Genomic DNA, 21,956 nt, shown 5'->3' with positions numbered 1-21,956 from the left:
AGAAGTGAATGCTCCAACACTGGAAGTTTTTAAGAAGAGATTGGACTGAAATGGTGAAGAGATTTGTCTGAAATGGTATAGGGTTTCCTGTAGGGGTTGGACTAGAATACCTCCAAAGTTCCTTCCAACTCTGTTATTCTATTATGTCCAAAAATAAGAAGAAAAAGAAAAATATTTAAAGAAATATTTAAAGTTATGTCCTAACATAACCTTCTTCCCATATAGAACCCTTTTTAATTAGTTGTTTAAAAATATAATGGATAGATTTTCTTTTCTCAACATACAAAATATAATGTTGATTAGTAATAAAATTATCATAATAGCTATTTCTGCATGAATTATTTTTAACAGTAACATATTTCTATTTCCCTTAGGACTGTTAATGTTGTAAAAGAAATATATATTAACTGGTAGAGCTGAAGGTAATCCCACTTCTATTTTTACTTAAACTAAATCTATAGTGATCTTAAGATGCTTACAGTTGTTACATGTGTTGGAGTTCCTTTGATTCCAGTTAAACGTGAGCCACTGCAGTGAGGGAAAGTGATCGTGGAAACTAATTTAAGAAAGAAGGATAGATTAATTGCATCCAAATGGGTGCTAATGAATCAATGGAGGAAATGACTGCTATGGAAAATTACCAGTGGTATGCAAAATTCATGAGAGAATGCCCATCTGGACAACTCACCATATATGAATGCAAGAAGATCCTTGGTCTTGAAAATTCAACTCCTCAGGCAAATAATTATGTTGAGAAAGTATTCAATATTTTTGATACAAATAAGGTAAGGGTTATTTCTATAGTACATAGTTTTAGGTAATTGTGTGCTGTTTTTCATTTATTGTATATAGAACACTTTAGAATCTTATGTCGGACATATTTGATTTACAATTCCTTCCAGATTGATTCTGCAAGATATAAATGTAGCTAGAAGAGTATATGCCTGTTTAACAGGGATTTAATTTATCAGTGATTAAAAATATATTTTATAGCTGATAGTTATCCTGATATCTCATACACTGTGTTTTTGGGGAAAATACCATCCCCAGAGTTTATATTAATAAATGCAGAACAGGATAGCTAAGGAAAAAAGCCAAAAAGGGAAAACAGCCTCTCAAGCTGGCAGAATTTCATAAATGATTATCAGTGTGTTTTCAAATATGCATGTTAACTGGTTTTTCTGATTCGATTATTTTTCAAAGAAAAATAATAAATAAAATAATTAAAAGATTACTTTCAACAAAGACCTATCTACTTCCATCTGTTGCTTTATACATTGGTCAGATATCTGTGAGATGCACAGAATTAAGATGTATATAATAGCGATTGCCATCTTTAGCTATGGTTGCCAGCTCTATGCCTTCAATTTTAGAGGTTGTAGAAAGCTAGTAACTATTAAATTCAATCAATATGCTTCATTATTAATTTTCATGAGTTTGTCACATGATTCTTAGAAATTTTGGAGCCCACCATATATATCATATCATACTTGTATAGTAAGTCCTTTGGTCACTTTGCCTAGTTGTTGTAATATTTCATTACCACAATTTATCTTTTTCTAATTTTATCCAATTACTACTGTACAATATTCTTTCTGAAATACAATAAGAACTGTATATAATATTCCAAATGTGGTTGCATCATATTTACTCACTTGTTTTATACTGTATTTGCTTGCTTTTCTGATGATACACACTTTAAAAAACAATTTTCTTTATTTACAATTTATTTGTGACAGTTTCTTTCATCATACATAATGTATTCATAAAACTTTTTTTAATTGTCTTCCTGGAAAAAAACCTAGGCATATTAAATATGTATGAATTATTGATTGACTTGTACTTTGGGGATTATTGACTTAATGTCAGCCTTTTGGCTAAAGTCAAGTGTAATCCTAGCTCAGACAAATTACAAGATACTAATGTCAACCATTATTATCTGAAGATACAATCTGCCATAAAATACAAGTTTAAGAATATAAGGTAAACCTATGAGCAGTATTTCCACAGGCCCAGCAACTATACTGCTTTCACTGAGACTTATAGTATTTTTTCTGCAGCCCATCTCCTGTATAAGGCAACTCTGGGAGGCTTTAAATCATAATACCCTGGACGGTATCTCTTTACTCTCCTACCATCTGGTAGGAGATATAGGAATATAGCCAGCCGTACCAACAGGCTGAAAAATAGCTTTTATCCGTGGGCTGTTAGGCTTTTAAATGGGACATAATCTTATGCAGAATTGACTTGGGAGGCCGGTGTGTGGTGTAGTTGGTTCACATAGTGTGGTGGGATGGAGGGTTTGTTGTCACTGTGTGTTTGGGGGAGAGAGCACGGGGGGAGGCTCAGCTAATCTCAATGTACACATGTTGTACTTTGACAATAAAGGTTTATTATTTATTATTATAATCACTGTCATTTTTAAAAATATTTCCATGGATTGTCTACCCACTCACTGGCTGGCACCAATGAGATTGTCTACCCGTGAACTCACATAATTTTAATTGCTTATTCATATGCATAGATTCACAAAAGATGCACACGCACACATACACAAACACACACAGCATGTGTTTTTATTGTAACATTCCTCAAGCTATCATCTATCCATTTAATATGATTGTGCCCACTTTTCTGCCATATCTGTGCTGAAGACAAGCGCCAGACTTTAGCAAGACTTGAGTTAATTTGCACATATTTAATACATCTATTGTTTACAATGTACAAATTGCAAAATGAAATTCTTTGCAGTTGGTAATACTCAGCAGTAGTAAAGTTGAACCAGATTTGACTGCACTTCTTCTAGTCTACAAACAGAATATTTACAATTTTGCAGAAGTTGCTGGATCTCAGTTCCCAGCAGCTGTGTAGCAGTCCAGTGGTATTGATGGACTCATCTATTCTGCACTATTATTCTTAGTAATCTCTTAGAATTCAAAGAAATTCACAAAAAATGATAAAAATACTCTTTCAGAAAAATGATTTGATAAAAGAAATCAACAAATATTAAACTGTAAATATTTAAATTCCATGATGGGAGGCACAAATTGTATCCTTTCCCATGCATGTCAGAAAAGTTTATATGCTTCCATACTATTAAAACATGATGGTTTTATTCTGATTAAACTATGCATTATATCCACTTTTGAGTATGCCCCTTTTCTGTCTCATACACATAGCTTGCATAAATGCAGCCATTTGTCCAGACATACTTACATACTCTGACATTTTCTTTGCAAGTTGTTGACAAATTTGCTTTGGACGTATCATTCACATTTTTGCTATACATTTGATGGTATTATTAAGGATTTAATCCTGCAAATGTATTTCTCCACTAAATTCAATGAGATTGCTTGTAACCTGTCTACTTATGATTTAAACAAAAATGATTTTTTCCAAAAGAACCATTGAAGAGACCCCAGGAATTATATCTGAAAAAGAAAATGAGCATATCGCACTACATACCTGGCATTCTAAAATGAAAAGAGAAGGATACTCCAGATGAAAGAGGATACAAATCAAAGAAACAAACACTTAGGTGGCAGTTTGTAAATCCGCATTGCCCAAGGCAATTTGGCCCAGCAAACAGTAGATTTTAAAAGACCTGAAACAATACAGTCAATCCTGGACTGTTGCTTGAGCAATTCTAGGTCACTAGAGTTGTTGTTGTTGTTAGCTGCGAAGTCGTGTCCGACCCATCGCGACCCTATGGACAACATTCCTCCAGGCCTTCCTGTCCTCTACCATCTTCTGGAGTCCATTTAAGCTCACGCCTACTGCTTCAGTGACTCCATCCAGCCACCTCATTCTCTGTCGTCCCCTTCTTCTATTGCCCTCGATCTTTCCCAGCATTAGGCTCTTCTCCAGTGAGTCCTTCCTTCTCATTAGGTGGCCAAAGTATTTGAGTTTTAGCTTCAGGATCTGGCCTTCTAAAGAGCAGTCAGGATTGATCTCCTCTAGGACTGACCAGTTTGATCGCCTTGCAGTCCAAGGGACTCGCAGGAGTCTTCTCCAGCACCATAGTTCAAAGGCCTCAATTCTTTGGCGCTCAGCCTTTCTTATGGTCCAACTTTCACTGCCATACATTGCAACTGGGAAGACCATAGCCTTGACTATACGCACTTTTGTTGACAGGGTGATGTCTCTGCTTTTTAGTGTGCTGTCTAGATTTGCCATGGCTTTCCTTCCGAGGAGCAAGCGTCTTTTAATTTCTTGGCTACAGTCCCCATCTGCAGTGATCTTGGAGCCCAGGAAAATAAAATCTGTCACTACCTCCATTTCTTCCCCATCTATTTGCCAGGAATTGAGAGGGCCAGATGCCATGATCTTGGTTTTCTTAATGTTCAGTTTCAACCCAGGTTTTGCACTCTCCTTCTTCACCCGCAACAAGAGGCTCTTTAGTTCTTCTTCACTTTCTGCCATTAGAGTGGTATCATCTGTGTATCTTAGGTTGTTGATATTTCTTCCGGCAATCTTAATTCCAACTTTTGATTCATCTAGCCCTGCCTTTCTCATGATGTGCTCTGCATATAAGTTAAATAGGCAGGGCGACAGTATACAGCCTTGCCGGACTCCTTAACCAATTTTGAACCAATCAGTGGTTCCATGTCCAGTTCTCACTGTTGCTTCTTGACCCGCATATAGGTTTCTCAAGAGACAAATAAGATGGTCTGGTACTCCCATCTCTTTAAGAACTTGCCAGAGTTTGTTATGATCCACACAATCAAAGGCTTTAGCATAGTCAATGAAGCAGAAGTAGATGTTTTTCTGGAACTCCCTAGCTTTCTCCATGATCCAGCGTATGTTGGCAATTTGATCTCTAGTTCCTCTGCCTCTTCGAAATCCTGCCTGTACTTCTGGTAGTTCTCGATCCACATACTGCTGAAGTCTAGCTTGTAGGATTTTAAGCATGACTTTACTAGCATGAGAAATGAGTGCAATGGTGCGATAGTTTGAACATTCTTTGGCACTGCCTTTCTTTGGAATTGGAATGTAAACTGATCTTTTCCAATCCTGTGGCCACTGTTGAGTTTTCCAAATTTGCTGGCAAATTGAGTGTAGCACTTTTACTGCATCGTCTTTTAAGATTTTGAATAGCTCAGCTGGTATACTGTCACCTCCACTAGCTTTGTTGTTGCTCAGCTTTTCTAAGGCCCACTTCACTTCACATTCTAGGATGTCTGGCTCGAGGTCAGTGACCACCTCATTGTGATTATCTGGGATGTTAAGCTCATTCTTGTATAGTTCTTCTGTGTAATTTTGCCACCTCTTCTTAATCTCTTCTGCCTCTGTTAGGTCCCTGCCATTTTGGTCCTTTATCATGCCCATATTTGCATTAAACGTTCCCTTCATCTCTCCAATTTTCTTGAAAAGATCTCTGGTCCTCCCTATTCTATTGTTTTCTTCTATTTCTTTGCACTGTTCATTTAAGAAGGCATTCTTATCTCTTCTAGCTATTCTCTGGAATTCTGCATTCAATTGGGCATATCTATGTTTTTCTCCCTTGCCTTTCGCTTCCCTCCTTTCCTCAGCAATTTGCAAAGCTTCCTCAGACAGCCATTTTGCTTTCTTGCATTTCATTTTCTTTGGGATGGTTTTGGTTGCTACCTGTTGTACAATGTCTCGAACCTCTGTCCATAGTTCTTCAGGCACTCTGTCTATCAGATCTAATTCCTTAAATCTATTTGTCACCTCTACTGTATATTCAACAGGGATATGATTTAATTCATACCTGAGTGGCCTAGTGCTTTTCCCTACTTTCTTCAGTTTAAGCCTAAACTTTGCAAGGAGAAGCTCATGGTCTGAGCCACAGTTAGCTCCTGGTCTTGTTTTTACTGACTGTATAGAGCTTCTCCATCTTTGGCTGCAGAGCATATAGTCAATCTGATTTCTGTGTTGACCCTCTGGTGATGTCCATGTGTAGAGCCGTCTCTTGGGTTGTTGGAAAAGAGTGTTTGCTATGACCATCGTATTCTCTTGACAAAATTCTATCAGCCTGTGCCCTGCTTCATTTTGTACTCCAAGGCCAAACTTGCCTGTTATTCCAGTTATCTTTTGGCTTCCTACTTTAGCATTCCAATCCCCCATGATGATAAGGACATCATTTTTTGGTGTTAGTTCTATAAGGTGCTGTAGGGCTTCATAGAACCGGTCAATTTCATCCTCTTCAGCTCCGGTGGTTGGGCCATAGACTTGGACTACTGTGATATTGAATGGTTTGCCTTGGATTCGAACTGAGATCATTCTGTCATTTTGAGGATTGTATCCCAGTATTGCTTTTCCTACTCTTTTATTGACTATGAAGGCTACTCCATTTCTTCTGAGGGATTCTTGCCCGCAGTAGTATACCTGATGGTCATCTGAATTAAATTCACCCATTCCTGTCCATTTTAGTTTGCTGATACCTAAGATGTCGATGTTCAGTCTTGTCATCTCTTGTTTGACCACGTCCAGCTTTCCTTGATTCATGGATCTTACATTCCAGGTTCCTATGGAGAAAAAATCTTTACAGCATCGGACTTTCCTTTCACCACCAGACACATCCACAGCTGAGCGTCCTTTCGGCTTTGGCCCAGTCACTTCATTCTTTCTGGCGCTACTAGTACTAGCCCTCTGCTCTTCCCCAGTAGCATATTGGACGCCTTCCGACCTGAGGGGCTCATCTTCCAGCGTCATATCGTTTTGCCTTTTGGTACTGTCCATAGGGTTTTCATGGCAAAGATACTGGAGTGGGTTGCCATTTCCTTCTCCAGTGGATCACGTTTTGTCAGAACTCTCAGCTATGACCTGTCCGTCTTGGGTGGCCCTGCACGGCATAGCTCATAGCTTCATTGAATTACGCAAGCCCCTTTGCCACGACAAGGCAGTAATCCATGAAGGGGAGGTCACTAGAGTAGGCGAGTGCAAAATAAAACACTTGCTTCCCCTCTTCCTTCTGTTGGATCTGCTCCTTTTGCACAAGTAGCAGCTTTCCAGTGTTGTGTGCCAAACATAAATATCATCCCATAACCTTTCAATGATAACAATCACATATTTCTATTTCTGAGTTAGGATCTCTAGTTTTACAGATATCCTGTTTATTTTGCATGCTGTTTGTTGGTGTAGAAATATCTGAGATTTTGAGAGGCACCATCCATTGGTCTCTGCTGTATTTTTCTATTAAACTCTGACTTTCCACCAGGGCCTTGATGCTTTAATAATAATAATAATAATAATAATAATAATAATAATAATAATAATAATAATAATAATAATAATAATAACAACAACAACAACAACAACAACAACAACAACAATAATAATAATAATAATAATAATAATAAGTTGGAAGGGACCTTGGAGGTCATCTAGTCCAACCCCCTGCTCAGGCAGGAAACCTTATACCATTTCAGGCAAATGGCTGTCCAGTCTCTTCTTAAAAACCTCCAGTGTTGGAGCATTCACCACCTCTGGAGGCAGGTTGTTCCACTGGTTAATTGTTCTAACTGTCAGGAAGTTTCTCCTTAGTTCTAGGTTGCGTCTCTCCTTGACTAGTTTCCATCCGTTGCTTCTTGTCCTGCTTTCAGGTGCTTTGGAGAATAGCTTGACTCCCTCTTCTTTGTGGTAGCCCCTGAGATATTGGAACACTGCTATCATGTCACCCCTCACTCTTCTCTTCGTTAAACTACACATACCCAATTCCAGCAACCGTTCCCTATATGTTTTGGCCTCCAGCCCCCTAATCATCTTTGTTGCTCTTCTCTGTACCCTTTCTAGAGTCTCGACATCTTTTTTACATCGTGGTGACCAAAACTGGATGCAGTATTCCAGGTGTGGCCTTACCAAAGCATTGTAAAGTGGTATTAGTACTTCACTTCTTTTGTTTCTGATGACCCAGTACTTGACTGTATATTCAAGACTTAGTTTTTGCCACTTACCTATTGTTGACCTACTCTGCATCTTTCTCATCAATGTATTGCAGTGAAGTTTGGATTAGCCGCCATGGCAGAGTTTTATATATCTTTATATGAGTACATTTTAATGGAACACCTTGGAACCTTTTTTTAGAATAAGCACTGATAGGGTAGGGTATCAAATGCCTGAAAATAAAATAAATCAAAAGTACTGAATCAATTGTGATGATGATAATAATAAAGCTACAGAATCCTTCCCATCCTTGGCTAATGCATAACTCATTATTGGCTATCTTTCTGCTACCCAAAAAGCTTTTTAATCCTATCAAAAAGAAAATAATGAACATTCCTCACCTAAAATAAGTTTATCTATGAAATAGGTGAAAGAGCCATCCTTTTAACAATGGAATTCTCAGCAGCTTTGCTTGCTAATACATTTTTCTTTGTTTAAACACCTGTCTCACTTGCTCAAACTGTGTCCATAAATAAGCTCATTCACATGTCCCACCCTCAATCCTAAAATGTATAATGTTCTCTTCCTTTCTATTGTTCAGGATTCCGTTCTTGCAAAGCAGGCACTCATAATCATTGAATAACGATTCGATTTTTTCCCCTCAGCATTGTGCTCATTTTTTTTGTGAAAATTCCATGACATACCTGATATGACTAGCCTTTTCAATAGATGAACAACTTACATTGCTATTTTTCACATGGAGCAAACAACTGCTATCAACCACACACTCTGCTAGCATCACTTAGATTATTGACAATGTGCTTTTTGTAAAATTGCTTTAACAGAAATTTGAGCTGCAGTAGAATGAGACAGTGAGGTTGTTCTTCTAAGGGGCTAGAAACGTTTCTTGATGTGGAACTGCCATTTCATAATGAACAGTTCTGGTTTGCTGTAACAGCAGCAAAGTTTTACTTTTTAAAATCTAGTGGGCAGTCTGAAGTGGTGGTACAGAGAGGAAGTCTCTGTTTTACATTGTTATTATTCTCATGATCTATGGATAGACAGTGAGTTTTTTCTGTTTCTGGTCTTCTACTGACCTTTTTCCTTCTTTCTGAATGGGAGAATCTTCTGTAGCAAGAAAATTGCAGGATGGAGAAGCCATCAAATCATCCTTAATTATTTTTGCAACCAGTTATTCTCTTATTAATATTATTGTTATAATAAATGCAATTTCATATACTTTTAAATATACTCACCCCACATCCCCCCTTTTTTTAAAGGATGGATTTATTGACTATTTGGAGCTTTTAGCTGCTATAAATCTGGTGATACGTGGGAAAATTGACCAAAAATTGAAATGGTATTTTAAACTTTATGATATTGATGGGAGCGGAACAATTGACAAAAAAGAAGTAATAAGCATATTAATGGTGAGTAAATGCACAAATTTGCAAGGATAAATCATTCTATGGGATTTTAATATTGTGAAGATGCTGATGTTTTGACTGATTTAACAACTGTTATAAAAAATATATGGCCAAATTATCACCTATGATTTCTTTGCTGTCCCAGAGGCAAAGGCAATACGTATCTACACTGAGCTTTCCTCACTTCCATTAGGTGAAACTGAAACTATCCAAAGCTGCTATTGGCTCTTGGAATTTTGGGGAAGTAATCTAGCTCAAGAACATTCAAAGGAGCTGCTTTACCTAAGATAGTGCTGAGTGATCACAACCAAACATTTTAGTACATTTAGAGATGAACCACAATGGTGGAAAGGATTGAACCAAACTTTGTAGATGGGACAAGTGTTTCATTGCTCATGGGAGGAACTGAGTTACAGAGCTATTTTACATATTATTCAAAGAAACTGGGGAAAATGCATCTTTTATACCAGGTGCCCAGTATCACAATTACTATCATTCTTTGTGTTTTAAACAGATATGAAAGGGTAAGGCAGAGATTCTTAATCATATTTTTGCAAATGGAATAACTGTTTAGCCATAAACAGTAAAACTGTTTATTTTCATATAGGGATCATAGTTCCTAAGCCTTTTTACATAAGAAAAAGCCTTCCTATATATCAGAGCCTTGGTGGCACAATGGTTAGAATGCAGTATTGCAGGCTAACTCACTGCTCACTTCCAGGAGTTTGATCCTGACTGGCTCAAGATTGACTTAGCCTTCCATCCTTCCAAGGTTGGTAAAATGAGGACCACATTGTTGGGAGAAATATGTTAACTCTGTAAATCACTTTGAGATTGCTATAAAGCACTGTGAAGCGGTATATAAGTCTAAGTGCTATTACTATATATATGACTAACGTGATTCCAATATAGAAAAAACTTAAAACTCTCCTTAAAAAATTATTGTATCACTTAGGGCAGCAGTTAATCTAATTTCTTTTCTAGAATATCCAACTTAAGACTTAGAATTACAACAAAACCCCCAAAATATGAGAGTTCCTGGGACAAATTATGTGTGTTCATGTATGTGCAGATGGACAGCTTCTTGTTCAAATAATCACATACACTCAAGAAGGAAACACCAAGAGTTGAATGTTTGTATGTACGAGTGTTTTTTCTGTAACAGCAGGACAAGAAGAAAACTACTTAAACTATTTCACATAGTTTTTGTATTATAAACTCTTTCCCAAGTTCATTTTTTATTCGTGTAGTGCAAGAAAATATTATCATAAATGGGAATAAAATAACACTGCACCATATCTGGTATTTTTAGCCTTTTAACATTTAATTATTTCTTTATTAATGTAATTACAGAACAGAGACAAATACAAATATCCAGCATAAAGGTCATTAAGAACTAAGCAAGCAAAAACTAAGGCCACCTAGATTATGTTCAGGTTGAATTATTTCTGATCGTCATTTCTATCGCCAGAATTTTGTCTGTCATTACACCTAATTTGGCCCTTTAGAAAAGCCAGTTCAAACATTCAGAAGATTTCTGCAGTGGAATGCTCATAATTTAGGCTTCTCTGTGTTATGCATGTTTTGATTTGGAATCCTGCATTGACTTAAATGGTCCCGTTTCAACTTTATGCTTTGATTTTCTTCTTAGTGTTTTTATTAATGTTTTTATAGTGTGCCCCAACAGGAAGAGCTTATACAGCAGATTATAATGATGTAAAAATATGAAACAGTGTAAACCAATATATGAATTGTAAAAAAAAGACCTGGAGCTGAGCATATGTCCGGTGACAGAGTTTCAAAGGGTTCTGTAGTTTACATCTGTTTACCTCTGAAGTTGGATAACTCTTATAAGGTATTCTCAAGGGACAGATTCAATGCTAGCATACAGTGCCTAATAGATATTAGCTATATTATGGAAGACTTCATAAGTATTGGCCAGTATTCTGAACTGACCCGTTAAGCTTACTAGTAATCAGTGTAGTGATTTTAGAAGACATGTTACTCTGCCAGAATACTTTTGACCTGCCAGTTGTAGCTTCTGGATTATCTCCACAGGCTCCTCCACATATAGTATTTTAGTAAACCTATGGTGTTTCTACATGGATAAATACTGATATATTCAATCACCATCTTCATTTCTTCAGCTGCAATGAAAAATTAAAAGCAGAATAGTATTAATAGTTTTTTTAAAAAAATTAAGTATCAAAACACTGTGATATGCATTTCAGCATAAACTATGCTATTAAGTCTCTAAAGTTTTAGTCTCTTTTAAATAATGTGATTAGCTTTCAGTGTTGATTTAACTGGATTGCTTTTCTAACTATCCCTCAAGTGCAGGGTATACAAAAGCTGCCTCTTATAGTTGCAATATGAATGTAGTTATTTTTGCATTCTTATTTATTTAGGCTATTCAAACCATCAATAACAACCAAGACATGACTCCTGAAGAATTGACAAACCTGATTTTTCAGAAGATAGATGCAAACAATGATGGTAAGGATAAATACATCTTGAAATCTTTATTTTCATTATTTTGAAACGACTTTGCAATTTGGTAAAAGCATTTTGTTGATATATCTATAGAGTTAGCCACATGTATATAAAGGTAAAGGTTCCCCTGCACATGCGTGCTAGTCGTTTCCAACTCTAGGGCCAAGGACATCTCCGTGGTCATGTGGCTGGCATGACTAGACGCCAAAGGCACATGGAACGCTGTTACCTTCCCACCGTAGTGGTCCCTATTTTTCTACTTGCATTTTTACGTGCTTTCGAACTGCTAGGTTGGCAGAAGCTGGGACGAGTAACAGGCACTCACTCTGCTACGCGGCACTCAGGATTCGACCCGCCAAACTGCCGATCTTCTGATCAACAAGCTCAGTGTCCTAACCCACTGAGCTACCGTGTCCCTTACATGTATATACTTCAGAAATATCATAACTGATTGAAATTGATCTAATTAGATAAGAAGATTACTATATGATGGACAGTGTACAAAGCAAAAGTTGATTTTTTTTTAATTCAAAGAGTCTTTCAGACTGTATGGCTTGATCTCACTGTGTGTTTGCAGCAAGATGAAATCGAAGACAGCAGAGAAAGAGAATTGAGAAAAGCATGGTTCATTCATTTCATTCTTTATTTTTGTATTCTTTGTTGAGCAAATTTTATTAAATTGGTTTACAGAGATTCTTACAAATTAACTGTACCATAATTAATTGCATATATGTGTATATATATGTATGTATGTGTATACACACACACACACACACACACACATATGTATATATATTCTGTGTTTTTTAGAAGCAAAGTGCTGAATCTTGCCATGAGAATCAAAGTGAGAAACATGAATGTTTGAAATGTCGCAAGCTATATTTTTATCCAGATGGAACAGGATAATTGTACCTAGCATTCTTCAGTTGCATTATTACATAAGATATTCTTGCTTTGGTTGTATGTTAGGGAAATCTGCTTTTTTTTTAGTTAAGCTCTATCGTAATTATAAATCTCAGTTTATTGTCACATTCAATAACCCCCTAAGTAGCAACAATCAATTCCAAAAAGAAATATTTAAGAAAAACTTTCATATACACTATTCCTTGCAATATAAAATTGATCAGAATGGAATAAATATGCAGAGCTAAAAGAAGATGAGAGAAGAGACTCATTATTTTGACACATTAAAATGAAACTAATTACTGAGATTCAAATTAGATAGGCCCACAAAGACAAATATATTTTTCTTCTGCATTTTTATTGTTTCAGTAAAAGCAGCTTGAGGAAGCAAGGAGTTTGTACTATCTATCTCATCATTTGCTTAGAGCTTAAGAGTTTCTTTTCCCAGTTTTCATTATCCCCATTTTTCACCCTGAAGCAGTCACATAGCTGTGCATATCTCCAGCCTTCCTCAGTCTAGGCTCTCCATATCATTTCCTTTAATTATTAGAATGTCATGCAACAGATTGAAGTCTGCTCTATTCATCTAACAAATGAGTTCTTATGTGGGTCTGTTTTACAGATGGAACTGCAGGATTCAGAAATGCATCAAATGCAATTTCAAATGAATGGAATATTTGGTTCCCCACAAATTGGAGATATTGTTGGGCAACTATATTATTTTTTACCAAGTACAAGTAGTCCTTGAGTTATGACAGTTCACTTAGCAAAGGTTCAAAGTTACAACATTTCCCCCAAAAGTATTTATGATACTGTCCCAAGTTACATATGTTGCAGCACCACAGCAGTTTTTCCTCTTATGACCAACTGCAGAGTGGCTGCAACATGTTCCCTGCCAATTCCCCCCCCCGCCATACTGCCCTGCCAGGGCTCCAGAGACATGGGGTATGCTTTGGTAGCCCACCACATTCCATGTTCCTCTGCACCTATTATCAATCACTCACTTAACTTGGGAAGATCTCCAAAGCTGAAGTCAACCCCGCTTGGATCTCGCCCATTGCACCACCGTGCAGCTGAATAGAGAAATGGAGAGCTTGGTGCACCGGCTGCCCTATACCCCTCGCTTGCCAGGCACACAGTCAGAGATCCGGTTGTTCCCACCTTGAAGAGGGTCTCCTCCCTCAGGGTGCCCCTTGGCCCTCAGGTATCTCCATGCCTGCCAGATCTCTACTAGAGTGCGCCTGACAAGCAAGAGGTGCACCACTTCAAATTTTCTTGCGCCAATATCTCTAACTCTCTATCTGGCTCTGCAACAACACAATTGGCAAGATGCAGCCAAGTTTGGCACTCCAGCAAGTGGTAGGGTAGGGCGACGCTCACTTGTGAGAGACGCTGAGGCTCAATGGGAAAGGGGAGGGGCCAGCCCAGGGTTTCTCCACCTGGTTGAACAAGGGCCCCAGCAGCCAAGGCAGTATAGGAGGTGAGTGCAGGTGGTGTAGAACTCCCAGGCATGGCACCCAGCAGCTGCGCTGACCTATGCCTCTGCAAGGGCTCAGGAGACCCTGGCAATGGTGCTGCTGCTCTATTAGGAAACTGTTGCTGAAAATATGCAGAAGGCACACATGGACAAAACAAGAGATGCGATAAATCTCGCATTCTTACATACGCTTCCGTGTTACATACGCTTTTCCAAAGCGGATGGAAGTGTATGTAAAAATGCAAGAACTAAGGAAAACAACTTTGCAACAACTTGAGCTGTGGAGATCTTCACAAAGTAAGTGGGTGATGGGTGATGGGTAGAGAGAAAGCCCAAACAGCTATGGGGACCCCAAGGGGTGGAAAGGAGCATGGGATATCTCAGTGGGTGGGGAGAGGCCTCAGGTGACTGGAGGCTGTGGTCTCGTCCTTGCACTAGGGCTCCCATAGTCTTTGCCACTCCTGACATACTTCATATGCTCTTAACGCACATTCGATTAATGAATGCATTGGGAAGAGGAGGGATGGGGCTAATTCATTTAACATGATTCAGTTAACGTTACAACTGTAATGGACAGGCTCCATTACATTCGTAACTCAACGACTATCTGTAATAAATATTGTAGAGGTAATTATAGTGTTTTCCCCAATTCCAAGACAGAAAAAGTCAGTCTACAAAATTTTGAGTCTAAAGAAGTGTATATTGTTTTCATAATAGGGGAACTGACCTTAGAAGAATTCATGAATGAAATGGAAAAGGATGAACATTTCCGGGAAGTCATTTCGAAGAGCTTTGAGCTCTCCAACGTACTGAAAATTATACAAAGTTAGAGAAGACACAGCATCTCACACCTATTCTAAACGGTACTTGTGACAAAAAGAATATAAGAAATATAATATCAAATACCAAGACTGACTGTTACATTTCCCATCCACTATTCAAAGCATAAGATGGTCTAGACCACGGGTGTCAAACTCAAGATGTCATGTGTCGTGTCGCAACTTATTGTGACTTTTTCCCCATTGCCGGCAATAGGGTAGACGACGTTTTACCGTGACACATCCAGCCCACAGGCTGGCAGTTTGACAGCCCTGGTCTAGACAGATTATTACCTCAGAACAGTCCATCTATTGTCCCTTCCATTTTTTTCTCATAAGATACAATAGCTTTTATCCAGCTCTATTCTGATTGATGTATCAGTTGAAATGAGACAAATTTGAGGAAATAATTACGAGGATGCATTTCAGAGGATGCATTTCAAAACTTTGTCTTCAGCTATCAAAGATTAATTCCAATATATTATATGAAACATATATTTAACAATAACACAATTTAAAGGTAATTATTAAAATTACCTCTTCTCCTAGAGTTCTTTCCCCGTTTTCATATATTTTTCTTATTATTGCTTTTGGAGAAGCAGTTTTCAGCCATTCCAAAATTACATATTCCTATGTCAAGTAAAACTTTCCTTTTTCTGTCTGTTGGCTTCTGACAACATCCTTTACAGTAATGGTGCAACAGTACATACAGTCATGCACGCACACTCCTATATCTGATTCTAAAAGTTTTCTGAATCTGGAAAAAAGATGAAATCTTCAGACATTATTAGAACAATATGTAATTCCTATGTTCAGATTTGCCACCTAAGTAATTTCCCTAACTTTATAAACTAATACTAAAAATTCCCCACTCTCTTCAGTCCAGGAAGAGGGGAAAAACTGGGCACATGTTGTGGTTTTTCTGTCTGATATATTATTGACAGTTTCCCAAATCCAGAACTGAGAAAGTCCAAAATAATTGAAAGTAGCTTGACAATGCCCAACAGGCCTATTTTTCTCTCTCCTGAAACAGAAATATTTTCTTTCCTACACAGAAAGCATCCTATTTAACCTTTTGTTCTCAGGCTAAACTATACTCATTGTCCCTCAACCTCCTTAGTACATGTCAATTTGTGTAAATGCTACATTTTTTTAAAATCTCTTGCTTTTTTGTTATCATGGTAAGCTTTAAAAATCATATTTTAGTTTTTTTCCTGTGTTCCTTACAACTGCACTCTGTGTAGTTTTATTAAAGTGAGCCTCTTTTTGAAATCTCATTTCCCTGAACTTTCTCAGAATTCATTCTTTGTATTGTGTTGTTTTCTATTGTATTGTTTTATTGTTTGTTGATAAGTAAATATAGAAAAAACCATCTCTGTTTCTAATTAAACTGAATAGATGAAATTTGCCTCAGATTATTAGCTGTTTAAGGATTTCTATAACTGATCATTGTAATTGCCATCGATAGTTAGCCAACATTCACTAAACTACAGCCTCCATGATAAAAGTAATGGCAGAAAGGGACAGAATACAGGTAGTTCTCAACTTACAAGCATTCATTTAATGATCATTTGAAGTTACAACGGCATTGAAAAAAGTGACATGACCGTTTTTCACACTTCCAGCCTTTGCAGCATTGCCATAGTCACATGATCATAATTTAGACTCTTGGCAACTGAGTCATATTTATGATGGTTGCAGTGTCCTGGAGTTGCATGATCCCTTTTTCTACTTCGGAAAAGCAAAGTCAATGAGGAAGCCAGATTCACTTAACAACCATGTTACTAACTTAACAACTGCAGTGACTCACTTAACAACCTTTGGTAACCTGTGGTAAGAAAAGTCGTAAAACGGGGCAAAATTCACTTAACAAATGTCTCACTTAGCAACAGAAACGTTGGGCTCAATTGCAGTCATATGTCGAGGATAACCTGTACACACTTCTCTGGAATAAACTTTAGCACATTTTGCTAACCCTCCTCTCCCAGATTTCTTTTTTAGTCAAAAGACAGAAATTTGGGAAGTTGAAACAAAAACTGGGAAAACAAGAAAAATGTTCAGATAATTGGCTGTAATTCCAGAAGAAGTAGGAACAAAGAATCATAAATTCCTCCGGTTTTAGGATATTACTAGGGAATAGGCCACTAGTCTAGTTAGATGTTGTATCATGTTGTAAATTTTATGTTAGAAGCCCTACGTTTTTCCATTCCTGTTACTTTGCACATATAGGTGATTCTGATTTTACATCATTTACATATATTTACATTACTAATGCTACATAAAGGATCTTTACACTCCACATGCCCTCTACTAGGAATTAAACTTATGAAATGCTGGTTTTTCAACAGCGTCAAAAAGTGATCAAATCGGAATGATCTGTACAATCCATATTCTTTTAAAGTTCTCATATAACAATTTTTACATGACTTCTGGATATGACTTTGGCAGAACAAAATTTTCTATTTTTATACAGTAGATAATATATAGTATTATTGACATGCACTGTATATAGTTATCTAAACTGTGCAGAACTAGTTCAATTCCCAGAACGTTTCAGCCCATAAGGTAACATTTCACTAGCCTCATGGGCAAAATCCCATGTGGTGCCTCCTTCTGGTCAATGTAACTGGATATACACAGAATATATCCTAGCCAGAATGGCGTAGTAGGCTAGAATTGGGAGAGTATGAGTTCTAGTTCCACCTGAGGCATAAAGTCAATTGGGTGGCTTTGGGCCAGTCACTTTCTCTCAGGCTAAGGAGACAATGTCAAAGGACTTCTGAGGAACCTTGCCAAGAAAACCACAGGGACTTGTCCTGGAAGTTTCTGAGAATCAGACATAACTGAACAGAAGAAAAAAAAATAGCCAGGATATACAACCACCAACCTATCACCCTATGGGCTCAGTCATAGAGGAATAAGTGAACCCACTACACCTACAGTTTGTTCCTCTCCTATATGAAATGAAATGAAATGAACTTTTATTGTCAAAGTACAACCATGTATACATTGAGATTGGCTGAGCCTCCCTTCGTGCCCCCACCCCCCAGCTTACAGTGACACAAACCCTCCATCTTATTATACCATGTGAACTAATTGCACAACACACCGGCCTCGCAAGTCAATCATGCATAAAGTTTATAAAAAATATTTCCCGTTCAAAAGCCTAACAGCCCATGGAGAAAAGCTGTTTTTCAGCCTGTTGGTGCGGCTGGCTATACTCCTATATCTCCTACCCGATGGTAGGAGAGTAAAGAGATACCGTCCAGGGTGTGTGTCATCCCTGAGAATTTTCCTCACTCTTCCAAGGCAGCGAGCCCTGGCGATGTCATCCAGTGGTGTCAGGGGACAGCCCACAATGTCTTGTGCTGTGCTCACCACCCTCTGTAATGCCATTCTGCGGGTGTCCAACCAGCATACCAAACCACAATACCATACGAGAGGACGCTCTCTATAGTAGACCGGTAAAAGAGGGTCATAAGCCATTGTTCTACCCTGTTCTTCCGCAAGACTCTGAGAAAGTGAAGCCTCTATTGGGCCTTTCTGGCACCTGGGTTGTATTAACTTTCCAGGTAAGATCTTCGCAGAGGTAGACTCCCAGAAACTTAAAGGAGGAAGCTCTCTCCACACAGTCCTCCCCGATGTAAAGTGGGGCAGGTTCCTCCTTTTTCCTCCGGAAGTCTAGCACCATCTCTTTCATCTTGCCGATGTTCAGGTGCAAGTTGTTGTTACTACACCATATGGATAATTTTTGTACCTCTGCCCTGTATGCTGTCTCATCCCCACCTGTAATAAGACCCACCACGGTTGTATTGCAACAGATCTGTAGTCATTCAGGCACTCAACTGCAGTTTTCTTGGGGACTGGGACAATGGTAGCTGCTTTCAAGCACGATGGTACACATGTCGTTTGCAAGATGTTAAAAATCCTTGTCAGGACCACTGCTAATTGGTCGGCACAATTCTTAACCACTATCCCCAGCACCCCATCTGGGCCTGCGGCTTTGCTGGGATTCACAGCCTTCAATACAGTTCTCACTTGGTCTTCAGTTAGGGTGAGTTGCTGAAAATCAGAAGGCCGGCCAGCAGAGGCTACGGGGTCTGGTCATTTTACCTCATAGTAAGTGAAGAAGATATTCAGCTCCTCAGCCAACGAGGCATCAGTGTTTACCATGCTCCTCGTACTGCCCTTGTAGTTGGTTAATTGCTGCAGTTCCTGCCACACTTGCCTTGTATTGTTGTCTGCTATGTGGTTCTCCACCTTATGTTTATATTGCTGTTTTGCCATCCTAATGCCTCTTCTAAGATTTGCCCTGGCCTCTCTGTATGTGCCCCTGTCCCCTGCCTTAAAGGCAGAATCCCAGGCTCTCAGGAGTGTTCGTATCTCTGCAGTCATCCAGGGTTTACAGTTCCCGTAAACTCTAATGCACTTTTCTGTTGTTACACTATCAGTGCATGTTCTAATATAAGAGAGTACGGCATCTGTGTATGCATTCAGATCTTGTTCTTCGAATACACTCCAGTCAGTGGTTTCAAAGCAGTCCTGCAACTGGCTGAGAACACCCACTGGCCAGGTTTTGACCCTTTTCGTGACTGCCTGCGTTCTTTTCCTGAAAGGGACATACTTTGGGCACAACAGGAGTGAAAGATGGTCGGATGTACCCAGGTGGGGGAGAGGGAAAGCTCTGTATGCCTGTTTCAGATTAGAATACATGTGGTCTAAAGTGTTCTTCCCTCTGGTGGGAACTTGCACATACTGTACAAACTTGGGGAGAACTGTCTTCAGACAAGCTTGATTGAAGTCCCCAGCCACAAGAGCGCCTTCTGGGTGAGTTTGCTGCTGCCTGGTCATCCTATACACAGAAACACACACAGAAACACACACACACACACACATTTTTTTAAAAAATGTTTTAAAGGATACTGTTTGTGCTCGTCTCGTAGACATCCTCCCCGCTTTTCCCCTCATTTTACTCCTCAGAGGAGTAATTTTTTATTTTAGTTTCCAGGCACAGAAAGAAGAGGCAAAGTAAAAAGGGGTGGGGAAGCTTGGAGAAGAGTGTGTAGCTTTAGTTTATTATTATTTTCTATAAAACCTTCTTTATTCTTCTATCCCAATATTGTAAATGTTGATGTTTTAAGAGTAGTTTAGGGCTTTTGCAATAATTACAATGTGAAATTATCATTTATTTATTCCTTTGCTGTCCCTGGGATCAAAGGGAACGAAAATATAGTAACATTTTTAGTCATAAGGTTCAGCACCATTTGTGGATTCAAGAAAAAATAAATAAAAGCAGATTGAATCTTAAGTGGCAGTGCAACTCATCCAATGTAGCTATTTTCAAAGGTCACTTAGGCGAGATGGGTGTAAAACTTTGATAAACTACATACATATATGTGTGTTTGTATGTGTGTGTCAGTATCTGTTTTCTGTCCAAAGAACAATCAGCAACCAGTTATTTCACTTTGTCTAAATAACGAAATGTTGACTCATGCACTGAGCTGTTTAATTTACTTACCTGCTTTTAGTCTAAAATTGGTTGTTACTTGCTTTTGTTGGAAGAAAGGTCTTCATCATGGGGGCCTGCAAACTTCCAGATGGTTTACATCTGCATTTCTATAAAACTGGTTTCTGCTTGGGGAAGGGAGACGTGGGGCTATTAAGAAAACTGGGCATGTTTTCTTGCCTCTTTAAGATCCTTTGAGGAAATATATTTTTCTGCTCTTTTAATATTTCCTTCTCTGGGGAGCTGACTTCTCACACTTTAAAAAAAGTACAACCACATTCTGTCAAATTGCTGAATTATATCAAACTTTGTCGAACAAATTTTATATACTAATATTACAAAAAAGGGATAAAGTGGCCAGTGTTCTCTTTCCAAAAAACTAGACTATATCATCTAAATGTACATATTTTGTTTTTAGCATTTAAAAATGGCAAAGGTGACCATATTTTTTTTAAAAAAATGATTATTTAGAATATATTTAGATGTTATTACATTTACACATCATGTTAAAACTTTAGGACAGCTAGTCAGGATCTTTAATCTCTCACACTACACAAATTAACCTAGCAGTATAAAAGTTTGATATTAGTGTAGCAAATTCTTTCTTTGACATTTACCATACATTTAAGCTATAACTGAGTTTTTCCATCCTTTTATCGCACTTCATGCACAATGCACTTATTTTCATGCAGAGAACAATTCTTCTGGTGAAGTACATGTTTCACTGAGATACTTTTAAAATGAAGATTATTCCTAGTTGGAAGTTCTTATCGTTTGTCATTTCTTTTCACCTGAAAAGCAGGATCGAATCCCAAATCAGCTGGTTCTGTGAGGGGGGGGGGAGAGGAGGGGGGAAAGAAATCCTTAAAGTGCCATCCACGTCTCTTTATTTTACGTGCCCCAAATTACAGCTAAATTTAAACTTGGAGGATTATGCAGCTGGCTGTTATGGTATAGGCCAGGGTCTCCTGCTTGAGCGAGGGGTTGGACTAGATCAGCGTTTCCCAACCTTAGGAACTTGAAGATGCGTGGACTTCAACTCCCAGAATTCCCCAGCCAGCTGGCTGGGGAATTCTGGGAGTTGAAGTCCACGCATCTTCAAGTTCCTAAGGTTGGGAAACGCTGGACTAGATGACCTACACAATAATCTCATTATTTCTAATACCTCTCATATAATACACGCGCACCGAACAAAATCACAGCCCACTTCCGGCAAAGATATATGCAGTTTTTCGGCGTCACTAGTTTAGAGTGATCAAAACGCAACTGCCTTAGAGAACTCCTGCCTAAGAAATACAGGACGATTTCAAACGTTCTCTTTTCACTCCCGTCTCCGCCCGCGAGAGAAGATCGGAAGGCAGAAAATGGGCGCTCGAACGTTTAAATAGCAAGATTGTAATCAGAACGACTTTCTAATCCTCCTGATTGGGCCGGCTTGCGGAAAGCGACGTGAGAAACCGCCTATCGGAGTAAAGAATCGGAAAAGT

The 21,956-nt window shown here is 38.4% G+C and overlaps 1 protein-coding gene across 1 annotated transcript; it reads left to right on the top strand.

Moving 5' to 3' along the window:
* Positions 1 to 593: 593 nt before the first annotated feature.
* GUCA1C (guanylate cyclase activator 1C) lies at positions 594 to 15,313 on the top strand (the record flags this gene model as incomplete). Its single annotated transcript, XM_083361760.1, has 4 exons — positions 594 to 785; positions 9,126 to 9,275; positions 11,681 to 11,768; positions 14,863 to 15,313. 4 exons carry the CDS (start codon positions 594 to 596, stop codon positions 14,973 to 14,975), a joined length of 543 nt encoding a protein of 180 aa, XP_083217886.1. The 3' UTR covers positions 14,976 to 15,313.
* Between the last annotated feature and the right edge of the window lie 6,643 nt (positions 15,314 to 21,956).

Source organism: Vipera ursinii, assembly GCF_947247035.1.
Source record: "Vipera ursinii genome assembly, chromosome: 4".
Classification (NCBI taxonomy): Eukaryota; Metazoa; Chordata; class Lepidosauria; order Squamata; family Viperidae; genus Vipera; species Vipera ursinii.
Note: the sequence above shows the minus strand (reverse complement) of the source record. Positions and strands in the feature narration are given on the sequence as shown.